General features: G+C 36.7%; 2 protein-coding genes across 9 annotated transcripts in view; one reads left to right on the plus strand and one right to left on the minus strand.

The window, feature by feature from the left end:
- The window catches only part of LOC127846485 (genetic suppressor element 1-like), a 125802-nt gene extending 115203 nt beyond the window's left edge, over positions 1-10599 (plus strand). For both annotated transcript variants that reach the window (XM_052377754.1, XM_052377755.1), the window contains exons 13-15: positions 1205-1339; positions 3030-3133; positions 4800-10599. In XM_052377754.1, coding sequence (XP_052233714.1) covers positions 1205-1339; positions 3030-3133; positions 4800-4895 — 335 coding nt within the window. In that variant the 3' untranslated portion in view covers positions 4896-10599. The remainder of the gene's footprint in view (positions 1-1204; positions 1340-3029; positions 3134-4799) is intronic.
- LOC127846488 (uncharacterized) overlaps positions 1-17777 on the minus strand; it is a 496240-nt gene that overhangs the window by 463379 nt on the left and 15084 nt on the right. For 5 of the 7 annotated variants that reach the window (XM_052377765.1, XM_052377763.1, XM_052377762.1 and 2 more), the window contains exons 15-18: positions 17641-17742; positions 16110-16190; positions 13353-14701; positions 12649-13186 (exon numbers count right to left, since the gene is read on the minus strand). In XM_052377765.1, the coding sequence (XP_052233725.1) occupies positions 14027-14701; positions 16110-16190; positions 17641-17742 (858 nt within the window). In that variant the 3' untranslated portion in view covers positions 12649-13186; positions 13353-14026. Of the gene's footprint in view, positions 1-11162; positions 13187-13352; positions 14702-16109; positions 16191-17640; positions 17743-17777 lie in introns of those variants that run through there. The other 2 variants (XM_052377767.1, XM_052377760.1) reach the window with 1 other exon arrangement.

Here is a 17777-nt window from a genome sequence, read left to right on the forward strand (position 1 = left end):
CACACATGCAATAGGATGACACTGGCACACATGCAATATGATGACACTGGCACACATGCAATAGGATGACACTGGCACATATGCAATAGAATGACACTGGCACACATGCAATAGGAAGACACTGGCACACATGCAATAGGATGACACTGGCACACATGCAATAGGATGACACTGGCACACATGCAATAGGATGACACTGGCACACATGCAATAGGATGACACTGGCACATATGCAATAGAATGACACTGGCACACATGCAATAGGAAGACACTGGCACACATGCAATAGGATGACACTGGCACACATGCAATAGGATGACACTGGCACACATGCAATAGGATGACACTGGCACACATGCAATAGAATGACACTGGCACACATGCAATAGGATGACACTGGCACACATGCAATAGAATGACACTGGCACACATGCAATAGGAAGACACTGGCACACATGCAATAGAATGACACTGGCACACATGCAATAGAATGACACTGGCACACATGCAATAGGAAGACACTGGCACACATGCAATAGAATGACACTGGCACACATGCAATAGGAAGACACTGGCACATATGCAATAGGATGACACTGGCACACATGCAATAGAATGACACTGGCACACATGCAATAGGATGACACTGGCACACAAGCAATAGCATGACACTGGCACACATGCAATAGCATGACACTGGCACACATGCAATAGGATGACACTGGCACACATGCAATAGGATGACACTGGCACACATGCAATAGGAAGACACTGGCACACATGCAATAGGATGACACTGGCACACATGCAATAGGATGACACTGGCACATATGCAATAGGATGACACTGGCACACATGCAATAGGATGACACTGGCACACATGCAATAGGAAGACACTGGCACACATGCAATAGGATGACACTGGCACACATGCAATAGGATGACACTGGCACACATGCAATAGGATGACACTGGCACACATGCAATAGGATGACATGGGCACACATGCAATAGGATGACACGGGCACACATGCAATAGGAAGACACTGGCACACATGCAATAGCATGACACTGGCACACATGCATTAAGCCCTGGTTTTGCAAGATAATATATTTGTCAAAAAAAAGATTATGATGTTAATGATTATTTTGCGTTCTTTTCACAAGCCAGTATTTCGTAACATGATTCTGATTATTCATCTAGGGGAGAGCAGCCGTGCACTGAGTGATTTGTCTCCCATGTCTGGTAGCCAGCCACGCATGTCTCCATGGCAACCAGACACCTACGAATGGCCGGGGGTGGAGACTGTTATGGAGTCTTACCTGAGACACACAAGAGGTAATGGTAATTATAAGTGCCGTGTTCTGAGAAAACTGGGCATAATGCATGTGCGTAAAGTGTCATCCCAGATTAGCCTGTGCAGTCTGCACAGGCTAATCGGGGATAGCACTTTCTGCCTAAACTTGATTTTCAGTAAGGAGGGACTTCCTTCAAATAAAAAAAGAACATAAAAGCAGAAAGTGTCGTCCCTGATTAGCCTGTGTGGACTGCACAGGCTAATCTGGGACAACACTACACACATGCATTAAGCCCAGTTTTCTCAGAACGAGGCTCATAAGAACATGGACTCTCTTGGGGGTTTAGAGTTTTGGTGGCCCTTATGAGTCCGACTGGCTACAGCTCATTATGGAGAGCCATGTTGGACTAAAAATCTGAGGATTGGTAGTTCAATTCTATACCCGGCCACATACAATTTGTATACAGGGATTCTATAATGTCCTCTGATTCAAATAGGGCAGTAACTGCCATAAATGTGTGCACTTAGTTCTGGTTAACCAGCTTGACCTGAAAAAGTGTGAGAAGGTTAATCAGGTGAGTGTGAGAAGGTGAACCAGCTTAACCAGGAAAAGTTTGAGAAGGTTACCTGCTTCCCTGATGTGACTGATACATTGTTACGGTTGCAAAAAATAAAAATGAAGATAATTTGGCTCCTATTATCAAAGGTCTTTACTGAAAATGTATATACATTGTAGCCTTCATTTCAAATGTTGACCCACCCCCCTTACACTGTGTGGTCTTGATTTCAATGTTGACCCCCTCCCCCTTGCACTGTGTGGCCTTGATTTCAATGTTGACCCCTTCCTCCTTTCACTGTGTGGCCTTGATTGTAATGTTGATCCCCCTTACACTGTGTGGCCTTCATTTCAATGATGACCCCCCCCAACACTGTGTTGTCTTGATTTCAATGTTGACCCCCCCCCCCCCCCCTAACTCTGTGTCATCTTGATTTCAATGTTGACCCCCCCCCCCCCCCCCAAAAAAAAAAACAAAAACTGTGTCATCTTGATTTCAATGTTGACCCCCCACACTGTGTCGTCTTGATTTCAATGTTGACTCCCCCCCACCCACACTGTGTCGTCTTGATTTCAATGTTGACTCCCCCCCCCCCCCGTAACACTGTGTTGCCTTGATTTCAATGTTGACCCCCCCCACCCCCCCCGTAACACTGTGTTGCCTTGATTTCAATTTTGACCCCCCCCCCCCCTAACATTGTGTTGCCTTGATTTCAATGTTTGTTGACCCCCCCCCCCCTAACACTTTGTTGCCTTGATATCAATGTTGACCCCCCCCCTTACACTGTGTGGCCTTGATTTAATTGATGACCCCACCCCCTAACACTGTGTTGCCTTGATTTCAATGTTGACCCCCCCCCTTTCACTGTGTGGCCTTGATTTAAATGATGACCCCCCCCCTTACACTGTGTTGCCTTGATTTCAATGTTGACCCCCCCCCCTTACACTGTGTGGCCTTGATTTAAATGATTACCTCCCCCCCCCACCCCCTAACACTGTGTTGCCTTGATTTCAATGTTGACCCCCCCCCCCTTACACTGTGTGGCCTTGATTTAAATGATAACCCCCACCCCCCTTCCCTTACAAATGTGTGGCCTTGATGTCAATGTTGAACCCACCCCCCTTACACTATTGCCTTGATTTCAATGTTGACTGTGTTGTAACCTCGTTTTCAGAGGAGAGGCTGGAGCACCAGATGTTACTTGAGCGTAACCGGCAGCTTAGGGGAGACAACATGCAACTGAACCTGGTAGCGGCACAGCTCAGTCAGCGTATGGAGGTAACGACTTGGGGAGCAAATCACTGGGTCGGGCAAATTTATGTAAATTTACAGAATGTGATCTCAAATTTTAATTTTTGGAGTGGCCAAATTTCTATTTGAATTACACAATTTTTCACTTTATCCTTTCCCACTCAGAGGCAAAGTGAAAATGGCTATGTGCAAACAGCATAAAACCAGAACAGCGTGCAAGTAATGCGCTGTCTGTTCAGGTTTTATGCTGTTTGCTACTCATCAGTATCTTTGGGTTGGAAATGAAGCCTTTAAAACTTGAATCTAGTATGAAAGGTCTTTAATTAAATTTAACTTTCTAAGGGACTACAAATGCGTCAAAATACGTTTCTAAGTGGTAAAGGGTTTAATACGTATGTAAGTGGTTTAGGGTTAAATATATTTCTAAGTGGTAAAGTGTTAAATAATTATGTATGTTTGTGGTTAAGGGTTAAATACATTTTTATGTGGTAAAGAGTTAAATACGTTTCTAAGTGGTAACGGTTAAATATGTTATAAGTGGAAAAGGGTTAACAGTTAATGCTCTGAGCCAATACATACAAATGTGTTTGCTTTACCTGTGTAATGACCTCTGGGGTGGTGATATCTATAACTTGTGTAAGTTTTCTGCTTTTGACTGATTTTTTAGAAATGTATAACAATATTAGTTACGTAGTTTTGCAAGCAAAATTGAAGTGCATTGAATTGCTTGTTCAACTTTGCTCTTGGGTAATTTAGACAATTGAATTTGCCACCAATAGGACAAATGGAAAGATTTAAATTCAATAAATGGTTTTATAAAAAGAATGGTACATTATTACATGCATGTACATTCACTTTATTATGCCCCCCTTCGAAGAAGAGGGGGTATATTGCTTTGCACATGTCGGTCCACCAGGTGGTTTCTGGATGATAACTTAAGAACGCTTGGGCCTAGGATCATCAAACTTCATAGGTAGATTGATCATGACTCGCAGATGACCCCTATTGATTTTGAGGTCACTAGGTCAAGGTCACGGTGACCCGGAATAGTAAAATGGTTTCCGGATGATAACTCAAGAAAGCATACGCCTAGGATCATGAAACTTCATAGGTAGATTGATCATGACTCGCAGATGACCTCTATTGATTTTGAGGTCACTAGGTCAAAGGTCAAGGTCACGGTGACCCGAAATAGTAAAATGGTTTTCGGATGATAACTCAAGAACGCATACGCCTAGGATCATGAAACTTCATCGTTAGATAGGTTATGACTTGCAGATGACCCCTATTGATTTCGAGGTCACTAGGTCAAAGGTCAAGGTGACCCAAAATAGTAAAATGGTTTTTGGATGATAACTCAAGAACGCATACGCCTAGGATCATGAAACTTCATAGGTACATTGATCATGACTCGCAGATGACCCCTATTGATTTTCAGGTCACTAGGTCAAAGGTCAAGGTCACAGTGACAAAAATTGTATTCACACTATGGCTTCCACTACAACGGACAGCCCATATGGGGGGCATGCATGTTTTACAAACAGCCCTTGTTTGTTTACAAAAAACTCCATTTTACCCCCTCCCAATCAATAATGGTTCAATGTATTAGTAAATTAGTAAATTAATATATCATTACTTTTAACAGTTTTAAGCTGTAATTTATTGTCACTGAATTGTGAGTGTTTGTTTTCAGGATTTATTGCGAAACAAGGGCCAACTGGACGAGTTGAGGTCCTACAACCAGGAACGCATAGACTCCATTAAATCATCAATAAGAAAACTCAAATAATGATAATAGCAGCTTATTATATGGAAATGTGAACATTATTGTTAAAACTTAATTGTCATCTTTTTGGGGATTGTTCAGAAATAAGCGTGTGCAACAAGACAGGCTTAATAGTGGGCAAGAAGGTACGCCACCCTATGTTTGGTTCACCTTTTCAAAAGCCTCAAATTTTGATAGCAGCTATTTTAAGGAATTGTTAATGTTTTTTTAAAAAACAGCAATTGAGTGACCATCTTTGTTCCAAATAGAAGAAAAAGCAAACAAACATCTGCTCTCACTCTAAATGCTATTTTTTCAAGAACTCAGACATAAATATGGAATGTAAATGTTAAAGCCATAGCTGAACACTAATACAGTTATTAATGACATCTCTCCAAAATGACACCTCTGACATTGAGAAGTTTAAAGGAAAAATGACCAAGTACTCTTTTATATTTAACAAGTTCCGTTCTTAGCAAAATGAAGTTTTTTTGTGCATTACATTTTGTGTATTTAAAAGAAATTGTATTTTTTGGTTTAATCTTAAATTTGTGATTTTTTTTACTTGAATGTTTGTTGGGCATTTGCTTATTTGGTTAAGGGGAGTGGCACAAATCCAGGAAAATTAGTGTTCAATGATTAATATTGTGTTTACAGTTATAAAAGTTGAAAACATGCGTTTTCTTCCATTTGGCGAGGAGGAGGTTTTCATTGTATAACTCAAGTTTGAAAAGTTCTCAACAAACAGAAACAAATTACTTGAAACAGACAATAGTAAATCATCAGCATATTTTCACAAATTATGTTGTCTTGTGTTTGATCAATTTGTTTTTACTATTCAGTGATGTTGTCTTCATGTTCGTAATTATGCATAGATAGGATTTTTATAACAAAACTTAACTCGATCAGTAAGGCTCATGATATTCTGTGTTGTTATTTTGTTGGTGTGCAATATGTTTTTGTTTGTTGATGATTGCAGATCACAATTTTCTTTGCTCTCAGAAAATTGATAGACCAAAGTTGTTGTTCTAAGTTGTGTAAGATTGTGGCTTTTAATATTATATTGAAATGTCTGTGAAATGTTTAAAATACTGTCTTGCTTATATAAATTTATATATTACTGTAAATCACTTTTATAAATGCAGGCGTTGTTGTTGCTTCTTTATTGAGCAAATGTTTATGGATTTGGTCTATATAATAGATACAAATTTATAACTTGTTAGACAAAATGTTGAACAACAATTACTTATTTCTCATAAATGATTAATTGTATAATTCTAGCTTGAATAGTATAACTATTGTACTGTATGTAGGGACTTTTATTGTGCTTTTGTAATGTACAACATCAAGGTGTAACTGGCTAAAAAAATTATATATCTATTAATAAATGTATGTGTAATGTTTGCAATTATTTGGGTGGTTAAGAATTAAGGCAGCTAGGTTTTCTCCAGATCTTTTTATGTTTAATGTATGTTTATGATGTTGACGATATTTGATTACTTTTCTGGTGCTTTGCTCATGTATTACATACATTGACTTACAATGGCAGTGAATTATGTGCTATTGAAACATGCGTTTTTGTTTGATCTTTGCTTAGTAATTGTTAGTGATTTGTTTATGAATTGGTTGGAAATTGTACTTGTAAAAAAATCAGGATTGAAAATTTTTGATCTTGGACCAATAGTTTCAAATCTTTTATCAAAGTGGTATTAGTATTTATGGTTTAAGTTTTGATTTGCTGCTATAAATAGGGAGTATTGCATCACTGTAGTATTATGTTGCATTTTATCAAGCGAGTTTATTGCCTGATGTTGTATTCCACATGTCTGTAAGGCAGACATTTTTAATACTGCTTAAAGAATAAAGATTTATCACATGCCATACCCTGTTTCCCATTTAATATAACCATTACGAATATTTTTATCTTACACATGTGTAATATACTTTTTAAGCGTTTTCCTTGGCTTAGTTTTTGTTTGATTGACCAATCGCATTTTGTTATTTTGCTGAAATGACGTTGCAACGTCAAATGACGTCACAAAATGTAAACAACATTCGGGATCTATCATTATGTTTGCGTATATATTTATTTAATTTGCTCATTAAAAAGCATGTGATAAAAAAGATCTGACACTCGTTGTCATATCATACAATATTTTATTAAACTCGTCCAGGCAATTAGTTAGTTAGCTCGCCAAAGGCTCGCTTACCAACAAAATATGATATGACAACTCGTGCCAGATCCTATATATCTGTAACTAATATTCAATAGACAATAAACCCTACAACAGTTTGTGAAATAAAACAATACTTCTATTTTAGCTTAAAAACAATTAGTTTTCAACTGCAATTAAATGACAAAAATTAATATTGATAAGCCTGCTGGAAACAGTCTTCATAACATTTGAACTATATATTTATACACATTAAATTTATTTGAAATTTCGAAACGAGATTCCAGACTGACATGCAAGGTAATAATTATCACACAAGTTTGATTTGAAATTTTATATCCAGTTAACCCTTCCCCACTCAAAAGCAAAGTGAAATGGCTATGTGCAAACAGCATAAAACCAGAACAGCCTGCGAGTAACTCACAGTCTGTTCAGGTTTTATTTTGTTTGCTGCTCATCAGTATCTTAGGGTTGGACATGAAACCTTTAAAACTTGTATCTAGTCAAAAAGGTCTTAAATTAAATGTAACTTTCTAAGGGACTACAAATGCATAAAAATACGTATCTAAGTGGTAAAGGGATAACAAATATTGGTGTGCACGTCGGACTTGTTGAACTTGCTAGATTGTTTATTTGTGTGCTCATGGACTACTGTACTTTTTAAGGTGGAGCAGGAACTATTATGTCTACTAAAACTTTTCTATATATTTGTCCAAATGTACCCTCATTCCTCCATAGATTAGGAGTAGGGCTCTGGTAAAATGGACCTTAATGCATTTCCGTAAAGTTAAGTCCCAGTTAAGCCATACACTCCACTAGACTGTTTTCATTGGTACAAGTGATCATAACATAATATGTGTCATGTTTAAAAACTTTTGATACCGGTTATATTAATGTTGTCAGTTTGTGTATTCGAATAGTGAAGTACAGTTTTTTAAATTTATATTATCCATCACATTTTATCGGTACAGGTTTATGCATGTTTTGTGAGGTATTTGGATGTGCGTTGTACATAGGTGCATAAATATAAGTAATCATGTATTGATTTGTTTTTAAACTTCTAAATCCATGCTTTAAACATCATGAATATTTTGTGGAAATGATCTTGTGGCCTAGTTAGATTATAACTACTTGGTACAAAGAATCTTGGAGTTATGGACCTTGAAATATCATAAATTGGCGCTGCAATGGTTTTTGGTTCTCTAACAGTCTTTCTTGATTTTCATCAGACTTTGTGAAACTTTGTGGGCATTATATCTCAGTGAATTTCAATGACCGATGAAATTGACTGTGTGTAAAGATAACTATTGGTATAAAAGCTGATCTTCATTAGTATTGTGCCCCTACCAGTTTAATCCGAGAAGACTGTATTTTTACTACCGGTCTGTCATGCATGTTATTTCATTTTTACCTTTAGACAAATCTGAATTTTGCAATATATAAAAAAGTGCTTAAGCTAGGTGTATGAAACTAGGTATGTTGATAGAGCACCAGATGGGAAATATGAACATTATTTCTTCTTTATTTTCATGGAACAATTATGGTTGCTATGGTTTCATTTTGTGGTTAGAGTGCCATATTTTGAATATGCATGTAATTTCAGTTTTTCATGTCCATCACGTCTGTTTTGTTATTAAAAAAACCCTGGATACAGCGATAACTCAAAACATATTTAAGTTCATTCGAATAAACTTATAACACGGATATAGGTCAAACGAGGAAGATGCAGAATAAAACAGTTTTTTTGTTAATTAAGAAAGTGATAATTAAAATCTGGATCTTTTGACAACTCAACAAATTGTGGTTGCTATAGTTACAGAAATAATTGAAAAGCAACATTTGCATCATGCTTTAATGAAAAAATATTTAAACAAGGTTAATGAAACTTATGAAGATCATTTTCATACTCTGAAAACACTTACAAGGTGGGGTGCTTCTGTTTTGTCAGTGACAAAGCCTTGTTATTTAGATTTTATGTTAGTTAATTGCTTAATGTAATCTTCCTTGAACCTGAACCAGATTGATCATAAGAGGTTGAGATAAAGTGGTCTTTGTCCATAGATATTTGCTTCTTTATTTCCGCTTACCATTAAAAGTGTGAAGTTACATGTGAAACATATGTACCCAGTCTCCGCTATTTTTATGCTTGAGGATATATTTTTTTTAATCTGATGTTCCTCTGCCTCAACATGTGATGCAATAGTACATAGTGCATACATGTATTACTTCGTTGTTATCCTAAAGGAGCAGGATTTTTATCTTAATTTGCGATTTTTACCTGTTTACAGTATTCAGCATATGTTTCTAGTTTAATATATATCATGATCTTGCTGAAGGTGTTTGATGTATTTGCTTGTAAACCCTTTCCCACTCAGAAGCAAAGTGAAAATGACTATGTGCAAACAGCATAAAACCAGAAAGCCTGCAAGTAACTGGCAGTCTGTTCAGGTTTTATGCTGTTTGCTGCTCATCAGTTTGGGGATGAAGCCTTAAAACTTGAATCTAGTAAGAAAGGTCATACATTAAATGCGTAAAAATATGTATCTAAGTGGGAAAGGGATAATAATGCTTTTGACGAAGTGTTGTCATCACGTCAGTAATTGATTGAAATAAATTATAGGATGTGTATGAACTGTTAAATAGGACATATTCTTTGTAGAAATATTGTTATTATATAGCTATATGTATCATCCAATTAGCTTTCCTCAGTCAAACCATGTGATTGTCCAATAGTTAACCACATTAGGCGGCGCCTAATAGGCGCGCATGCATCAAGTCACATGTCTGTTCAGGTTTTATGCTGTTTGCTGCTCATTATTATGTAAGGGTTGAAAATGAAGACTTTAAAACTTGAATCTAGTAAGAAAGGTCTTTAATAAAATGTAACTTTCTAAGGGACTACAGATGCGTAAAAATTCGTATCTAAGTGGTAAAGGGTTAAATACTTATCTAAGTGGAAGAGGGTTAAATACGTATCTAAGAGTTAGTGGAAAAGGGTTACAATAACATCAGTGACTTTGCTCTCGTAAAAATTGTATACAGCTGTTGCCACACAATGTTATTAGACGACACAAACGCTCCCATTTGTTGGTGGATTATACATTGTGATGTCTTATTGAACATTTACAAAATTACTAAACTAATGTAATCAGTATGAAAAGGTATTGTGGATAGTAATGCGATGTATTTTGACCTGCATACTGCTGGCCACTCACTTCTGGTGGGCCCATCTGCTTGTCCAATATGTATGTCAGCTATGTACTTGTCCAATTATGTCATCCTTTATTTTACACAACACTGGTAATTAACCTATTACTGATTAATGATTTATTAATATCACTTGTGCTATTGTGTGTTGTTAAAACAACTTTTTCTTATTGCTTTATTGTGTAACTATTGCTTTGTTTATATAGGTAGATGTTTTATGTACGAGTGTCTCCATTAAGGTATATAGAGTGAATGTCAGAGTCAGTGACATATATTTATCATCATATTGTACAGTGAACTGCCGGTCCTGTTACTGATTGTGAAGAAATACATTTTATGACAAAATCTTTGGAAGTTTTATTTTCTCTAAATTTTTGTTCCCAAGCAGTATACAAGCTGCAAATATGAGTCGCGTTCTGAGAAAACTGGGCATAATGCATGTGCGTGAAGTGTCGTCCCAGATTAGCCTGTGCAGTCCGCACAGGCTAATCAGGGACGACACTTTCCGCTTTAATGACATTTTTCGTTTAAATACAGTCTCTTCTTAGCCAAAAATCAAATTTAGGTGAAAAGTGTCCTCCCTGATTATTAATCTGGGAAGAAACTACGCACATGCATTATGCCCAGTTTCCTCAGAACAAGACTCATATGGGTCTTATGCCATAACACCAGCGTCCTAGATACACCGCCTGCTATAAAGTCATGCAAGATTTCGTTGTCTGATCAATGGACAGGCGAGCTCCAGGACAGACTGTGTGGAGGTACAAGCTGGTCTCTAGCTATGCTGGCAGTATTTGTAATAAGACCCATTGTTCTTTCATCTGGGTCTACACTGTTTGCCAAGGCAATTTTTCTAGACGCTAGGCATAAATGGGTTAAACAGGCCTTAAAAAATAACAAACCACACATCTCAGATTGGGCAGATTTTATTAGAAAACATAAACAAATGAGAAGATAAGTAAAATTCACCAGTTTTTAATTTAAACAAAAACATGTATGTAGAGTTAAACTCAGTATATTATTGCACACAATAAACAAACGAAAATGTCAAGTTCTCCAGTCTAAAAGCCAGACAAAACATCACAAAATAAATAAAAACAAGATATGTGTTTGTAAGAAACACTATGTCCCCTTTTGCGCCGCTTTGAAGCTATATATTTGACCTTGAAGGATGACCTTGACCTTTCACCACTCAAGATGTGCAGCTCCATACGATACACAGGCATGCCAAATATCAAGTTGCTATCGTCAATATTGCAAAAGTTATTGCAAAATGTTAAAGTTTTACCAAACAAACCAACCAAACAACCAACAGACTGGGCAAAAACAATGTGTCCCCCACTATATAGTGGTGGGGGACATAAAAATGTTTTGAAATACAGTGAGCCTACAAACAAATAAACTAATAAATTGATTATTGCAGCCAAAGGTTATTTAAATTGTACATTATGCTACTACAGTACATGTATAGGTAAACAATAAGTAAGGGTTTAAACAGGTTTTTTTACAAACTTGTTTGGATACATGAAATGCTTTTAAGTTTAAAAAATGTTGCATTGAAAAAGAACTTCTGCATTATGAAACTTTTAAATATTTTGTAAGTGATAAGTGTTAAATGCTTTTTTTACAAAATATAATGACTAATTGTGCTCTAATTTTTTTTATTCATTTATAAGGCAAATCGTACTGTTCCTTTTAAAATGCTGACCCTGTATCACTTCCCAAATGTATTGATATCTGTAAAACAAGAGCTGTGTACTTGAAACACAATGCCCCCTACTGCGCCGCTTTGAAGCCATATATTTTACCTTTTACCTTGAAGGATGACCTTGACCTTTCACCGCTCAAAATGTGCAGCTCCATAAGATACGCATGCATGCCAAATATGGAGTTGCTATCTTCAATATTGCAAAATTTGACCTTTGAACTTGACCTTGAAGGATGACATTGACCTTTCACCACTCAAAATGTGCATCTCCATGAGATACACATGCATGCCAAATATTAAGTTGCTATCTTCAATATTGCAAATTTTGACCTTGTAGGATGACCTTGACTTTGACCTTTCACCACTCAAAATGTGCAGATCCATGTGATACACATGCATGCCAAATATCGAGTTGATATCTTCAATATTGCAAAATTTGACCTTTGACCTTGAAGGATGATCTTGACCTTTTACCACTCAAAATGTGCAGCTCCATGAGATACGCATGCATGCCAAATATCGAGTTGCTATCTTCAATATTCACACAAAATTTGACCTTTGACCATGAAGGATGACCTTGACCTTTCACCACTCAAAATGTGCAGCTCCATGAGATATGCATGAATGCCAAATATGAAGTTGCTATCTTCAATATTGCAAAATTTGACCTTTGACCTTGAAGAATGACCTTGACCTTTCACCACTCAAAATGTGCAGCTCCGTGAGATACACATGCATGCCAAATATCAAGTAACTATCTTCAATATTGCAAAATTAGACCTTTGACCTTAAACCTTGAAGAATGACCTTTACCTTTCACCTCTCAAAATGTGCAGCTCCATGAGATACACATGCATGCCAAATATCAAGCTGCTATCTTTAATATTGCAAAAGTTATGGGCTATGTTAAAGTTTTCCGATGGGCGGACGGACTGACGGATGAACGGAGGGACTGACTGACGAACAGACAGACGGACAGTTCCAAAACTATATGCCACCCTTCAGGGCATAAAAAAGTTATGGCGAAAGTTATGGACGGACAGATGCCATATATTTGACATTTGACCTTGAAGGATGACCTTGACCTTTTTGTACTCAAAATGTGCAGCTCTATGAGATACACATGCATGCAAAATATCAAATTGCTATCTTCAATATTGAAAAAGTGATGGCCAATGTTAAAGTTTTCGGACGGACGGGCAGGCGCCATATATTTTACATTTGACCTTGAAGGATGACCTTCACCTTCACCTTTCACCACTCAAAATGTTTAGCTCCATGAGATACACATGCATGCCAAATATCAAGTTGCTATCTTGAATATTAAAAAAGTTACGGCCAATGTTAAAGTTTTCGGACGGACGGACAGACGCCATATATTTGACATTTTACCTTGAAGGATGACCTTCACCTTCACCTTTCACCACTCAAAATGTTCAGCTCCATGAGATGCACAGGTATGCCAAATATCAAGTTGCTATGTTCAATATTGAAAAAGTTATGGCCATTAAAGTTTCTGGGCGGACGGACAGACTGACACACTGACGGACAGTTCAACTGCTATATGCCACCCTACCGGGGGCATAAAAAGAAAGATTGGCACTGTTTTACACTCCACAAAGTATATGTACTTTCCATATTGAGAGGTTACAAAAAAAGCAGCAAAAGAATATCTTTGAAGTCAAAAAAGCTGCCAGCTTTTCAAGCTTTGCTCATTTACATTTTAAATACCCTCTCTGACGATTATCTCCGGAAATATTTCCATAGACATAGATGTGCAGACATGGAAAGCTCGAAAGACTTTGAATTTCTTCAACAGGAATGACATATGTTTTGACAGGCCAGATCAATAGACATTAAACTGCTCTTAAGATGACTTGAAATCATTGATCATCAGTCATTTTTCATTCATATCTATCTATAATGATGTGTTCATTTCTGAAACAACGCTATTATTTTACAGATAAAGCATCTTTAATACCTCAATTATATTCAAATCATGATTTCAAAACAGAAATGACAATAAAACAAGTGATAATTCCGCCATACTTTTTAAGATCAATCCTTCAGAGGATCAAGCAATTGCTCTTGTCCGTCACAAGGTCAAGGTCAGATTCCAGTTCAGACTGGTCGGCCTCATAATTGTGTCCACTTTCACTTGCGTTACTAGATACATCAGAGTCATAGCCACTAGCATTGGCCTCTGACGTAGTGGAGTCCTGTTTGTAATAGCCACCAAAAGTACCATTCTCCTTAACAGTCCTCAAATCCAGGTTTGTTTCTGACTGTGACCTACTTATCTCGGTTTCATCCCTAAACTTATCCATATGAAAATTTTCTTGTGAACTGTTCTGATGATCATTTCCATAATGTTTCCTTGATTGATCAGGGTTTAAACTCGTCTGCCTGTGTATCTTTGCTCTGTCAAGACACTGCTTCTCAAAAGAAACACGGTTCTTAATACCTGAAGATTGTTTTCCATGGCTTCTTTGAATATTTTGGTGATGTTGATCTTCATATGGGATCATATATTGACTAACCATTTTCTGCCAGTCCTGGCCACGATTCAGCTCACTGCTGGTACCATTTGGCAGCATTGTGCTATGGTAATGACCCTTGTTGTCAACTTCATGACCTTTCTTGCCATGGTGATGGTTGCTATGGAGACACTTGTTCAAGAATCCAGTGATGGGAAGGGGCAGAGTCACAGACCAGGGGTCAGGCTCTGGTGCTGAGAAATCCTGAAACATGAACACTAGCATGCAGAGAAACCCCGCAGCAGAAGAACGGGACAGTTCAACGTTTCAAAAAATATTAAATAGTTTTCAATATATTTAAGAATTTAAGGGAATGTCATGATGACTATTTTTTTATAAATTATTGGTGTATTTTTTGTAATGTACTAAAAGGTATTAACATATTTTCCACGATGTCAAAAACACAAAATAAAAGCCCCCAAACCAAAAGAGAAACACGCATTTTCAACGATGTCAATTACATATACAATTTAAACAAGAGCACCGCATAGCGGGTGCCAACGCTAGTCTGTGGGTGCAGTTTTGAATAAATGAAAGCTTGTCAGAAGTGACCTTGACCTTTGACCATGTGACCCAAAAATGGGTGTGGCGTGTAGAACTCATCAAGGTGCATCTACATATGAAGTTTCAAAGTTGTATGTGGAAGCACTTTGATTTTAGAGCCTAAGTTAAGGTTTAAGCAAGACGCAGACGGGGGACGACGAGCTGGCTATGACAATACCTCAGGTTTTCTCCGAAAACAGCGGAGCTAAAAAGCACATACAAACCTTCATCCAAGTTTAGGGCTGAGTATTACGGTAAACGATTGTATCAGCTTTACAATTTTATATCAGATATACCTACATGAGATATACCTATTTGAGATATACCTATATGAGATATACCTATATGAGATATACCAATTTGAGATATAACTATATGAGATATACCTATATGAGATAAACCTATATGAGATAAACCTATATGAGATATACCTACATGAGTTATAACTATTTGAGATATAGCTTTTTGAGATACACCTATATGAGATATACCTACATAATATACACCTATATGAAATATACCTATAGTAGATAAATCTATATGAGATATCGCTATTTGAGATATAGCTATTTGAGATATAGCTATTTGAGATATAGCTATTTGAGATATAGCTATATGAGATACACCTATATGAGACACAAATATATGAGATAAACCTAAATGAGATAAACCTGTATGAGATATAGCTATATAAGATATACCTATATGAGAAACACCTATATGAGATATACCTATATGAGATATACCTATATGCACTTCACCTATGTGAGATAAACCTATATGAGATATACCAATATGATATACACTCATATGAGATATACCTATATGTGATATACCTATACATGTATGAGATATACCTATACATGTATGAGATATACCTATATGAGATATACCTATATGAGGTATTCCTATAGTAGATATTCCTATATAGTATAATGCCAAAACCTTACATGACTTCTCATCTCAATCTTCTGATGAACCCTCCAACAGATGATTTCTCACTAATAAAACTGTATTACACCCCATGTGTAAGTTAAGTCATTATTAAAGCCCTGCACCCAGCCCACACCTGTATGAGATGGTACTGAAGCAGGTCCCTCATTTCTGCCAATTTTATGCGATCCTTGAATGCCACAGGAGATCTACCATCCTGTAACAACAAATAATGGTTAGATCTCATTTTGTTTTTGTTAATTTTTAAGCTTTAAAGTGATTTATATGGAAATATAATTAAATTAGAATCACTGCTTGAAATGGTATTCATTTACTTCTTTTATACTGGTATCCCGACTTTTATAAAGTCTATGAAAAGTAAAAAGACTTCATGATATAACAGTTGGTTAAATAGTTTTTAACTTACTTAGATAGCACTTGAATGATAAAATATGGCAGACATGAATTCTTACAAAACATGTGTAGAATGGGTATAATACAGATTTCTGAATCACTCATGATAATAAAAAATACATGTATGTAATCACTTCTAAAAATGAAATTGATATTCTACTAAAATCAACAAATAGCCTGATTAATAAACAAGAGAAGTTTGTAAAACATATCCCTAGACTTGCAGCCGAATCGTGGATATAAGCAATTGTTAATATATTTGTTGATATTAAATGCCCCTGTGACCTTGACCTTTCACCTGCTAGTATCCAACAAAATGCGTGATCCTTTCCTCCAAAGTATCCAGAAGGCCAGTTTGGATTAACATATGTCAATGCATTCTCAAGATTTCATGTGAAAATGAAATAAATTTAATGTTTAAAGCTTCTTGAACTTTAACATGATCTCAATGCCAATAGCAGTCTTCCTTTCCTCCCAACTAATCATCATACCAATTTCGAACCATAGTGTCATGCTTATCAGTTCCAGCAATCAGTGAATTGTAAAAAGTGTAGAAGTAATAACAATCTACCTATAATACACAAACAACCTCCCAATAAGACATTTTCCCCATTAGACATTAACAATCTCCCCATAAGACACAAGCAATCTCCCCATAAGACATAAACAATCTCCCCATAAGACATAAACAATCTCCCCATAAGACATTAACAATCTCCCCATAAGACATTAACAATCTCCCCATAACACATTAACAATCTCCCCATAAGACCTTAACAATCTCCCCATAAGACATTAACAATCTCCCCATAAAACATTAACAATCTCCCCATAAGACATTAACAATCTCCCCAAAAGACATTATCAATCTCCCCATAAGACATTAACAATCTCCCCATAAAACATTAACAATCTCCCCATAAAACATTAACAATCTTCCCATAAGACATTAACTATCTTCCCATAAAACATTAACAATCTCCCCATAAGACATTAACCATCTCCCCATAAAACATTAACAATCTTCCCATAAGACATTAACAATCTCCCCATAAAACATTAACAATCTCCCCATAAGACATTAACAATCTCCCCATAAGACATTAACAATCTCCCCATAAAACATTAACAATCTTCCCATAAAACATTTACAATCTCCCCATAAGACAAAGGTACAAATGATTAAGACATGATCAAACTTCCACCTCACCTTGTCCATGGTGTATTCTGACATGATCAAACTTCCACCTCACCTTGTCCATGGTGTATTCCGACATGCCGTAGTCCTCTAGTATTCCAATCATCTGCTGGCTTTGGTCCATGGCATACACATAGTGTAAAGCTGTTCTGAAATACTGGCCAATCATAAAACACACTGCATTAGCAGAAC

Source organism: Dreissena polymorpha, chromosome 9, assembly GCF_020536995.1.
Source record: "Dreissena polymorpha isolate Duluth1 chromosome 9, UMN_Dpol_1.0, whole genome shotgun sequence".
NCBI lineage: Eukaryota > Metazoa > Mollusca > Bivalvia > Myida > Dreissenidae > Dreissena > Dreissena polymorpha.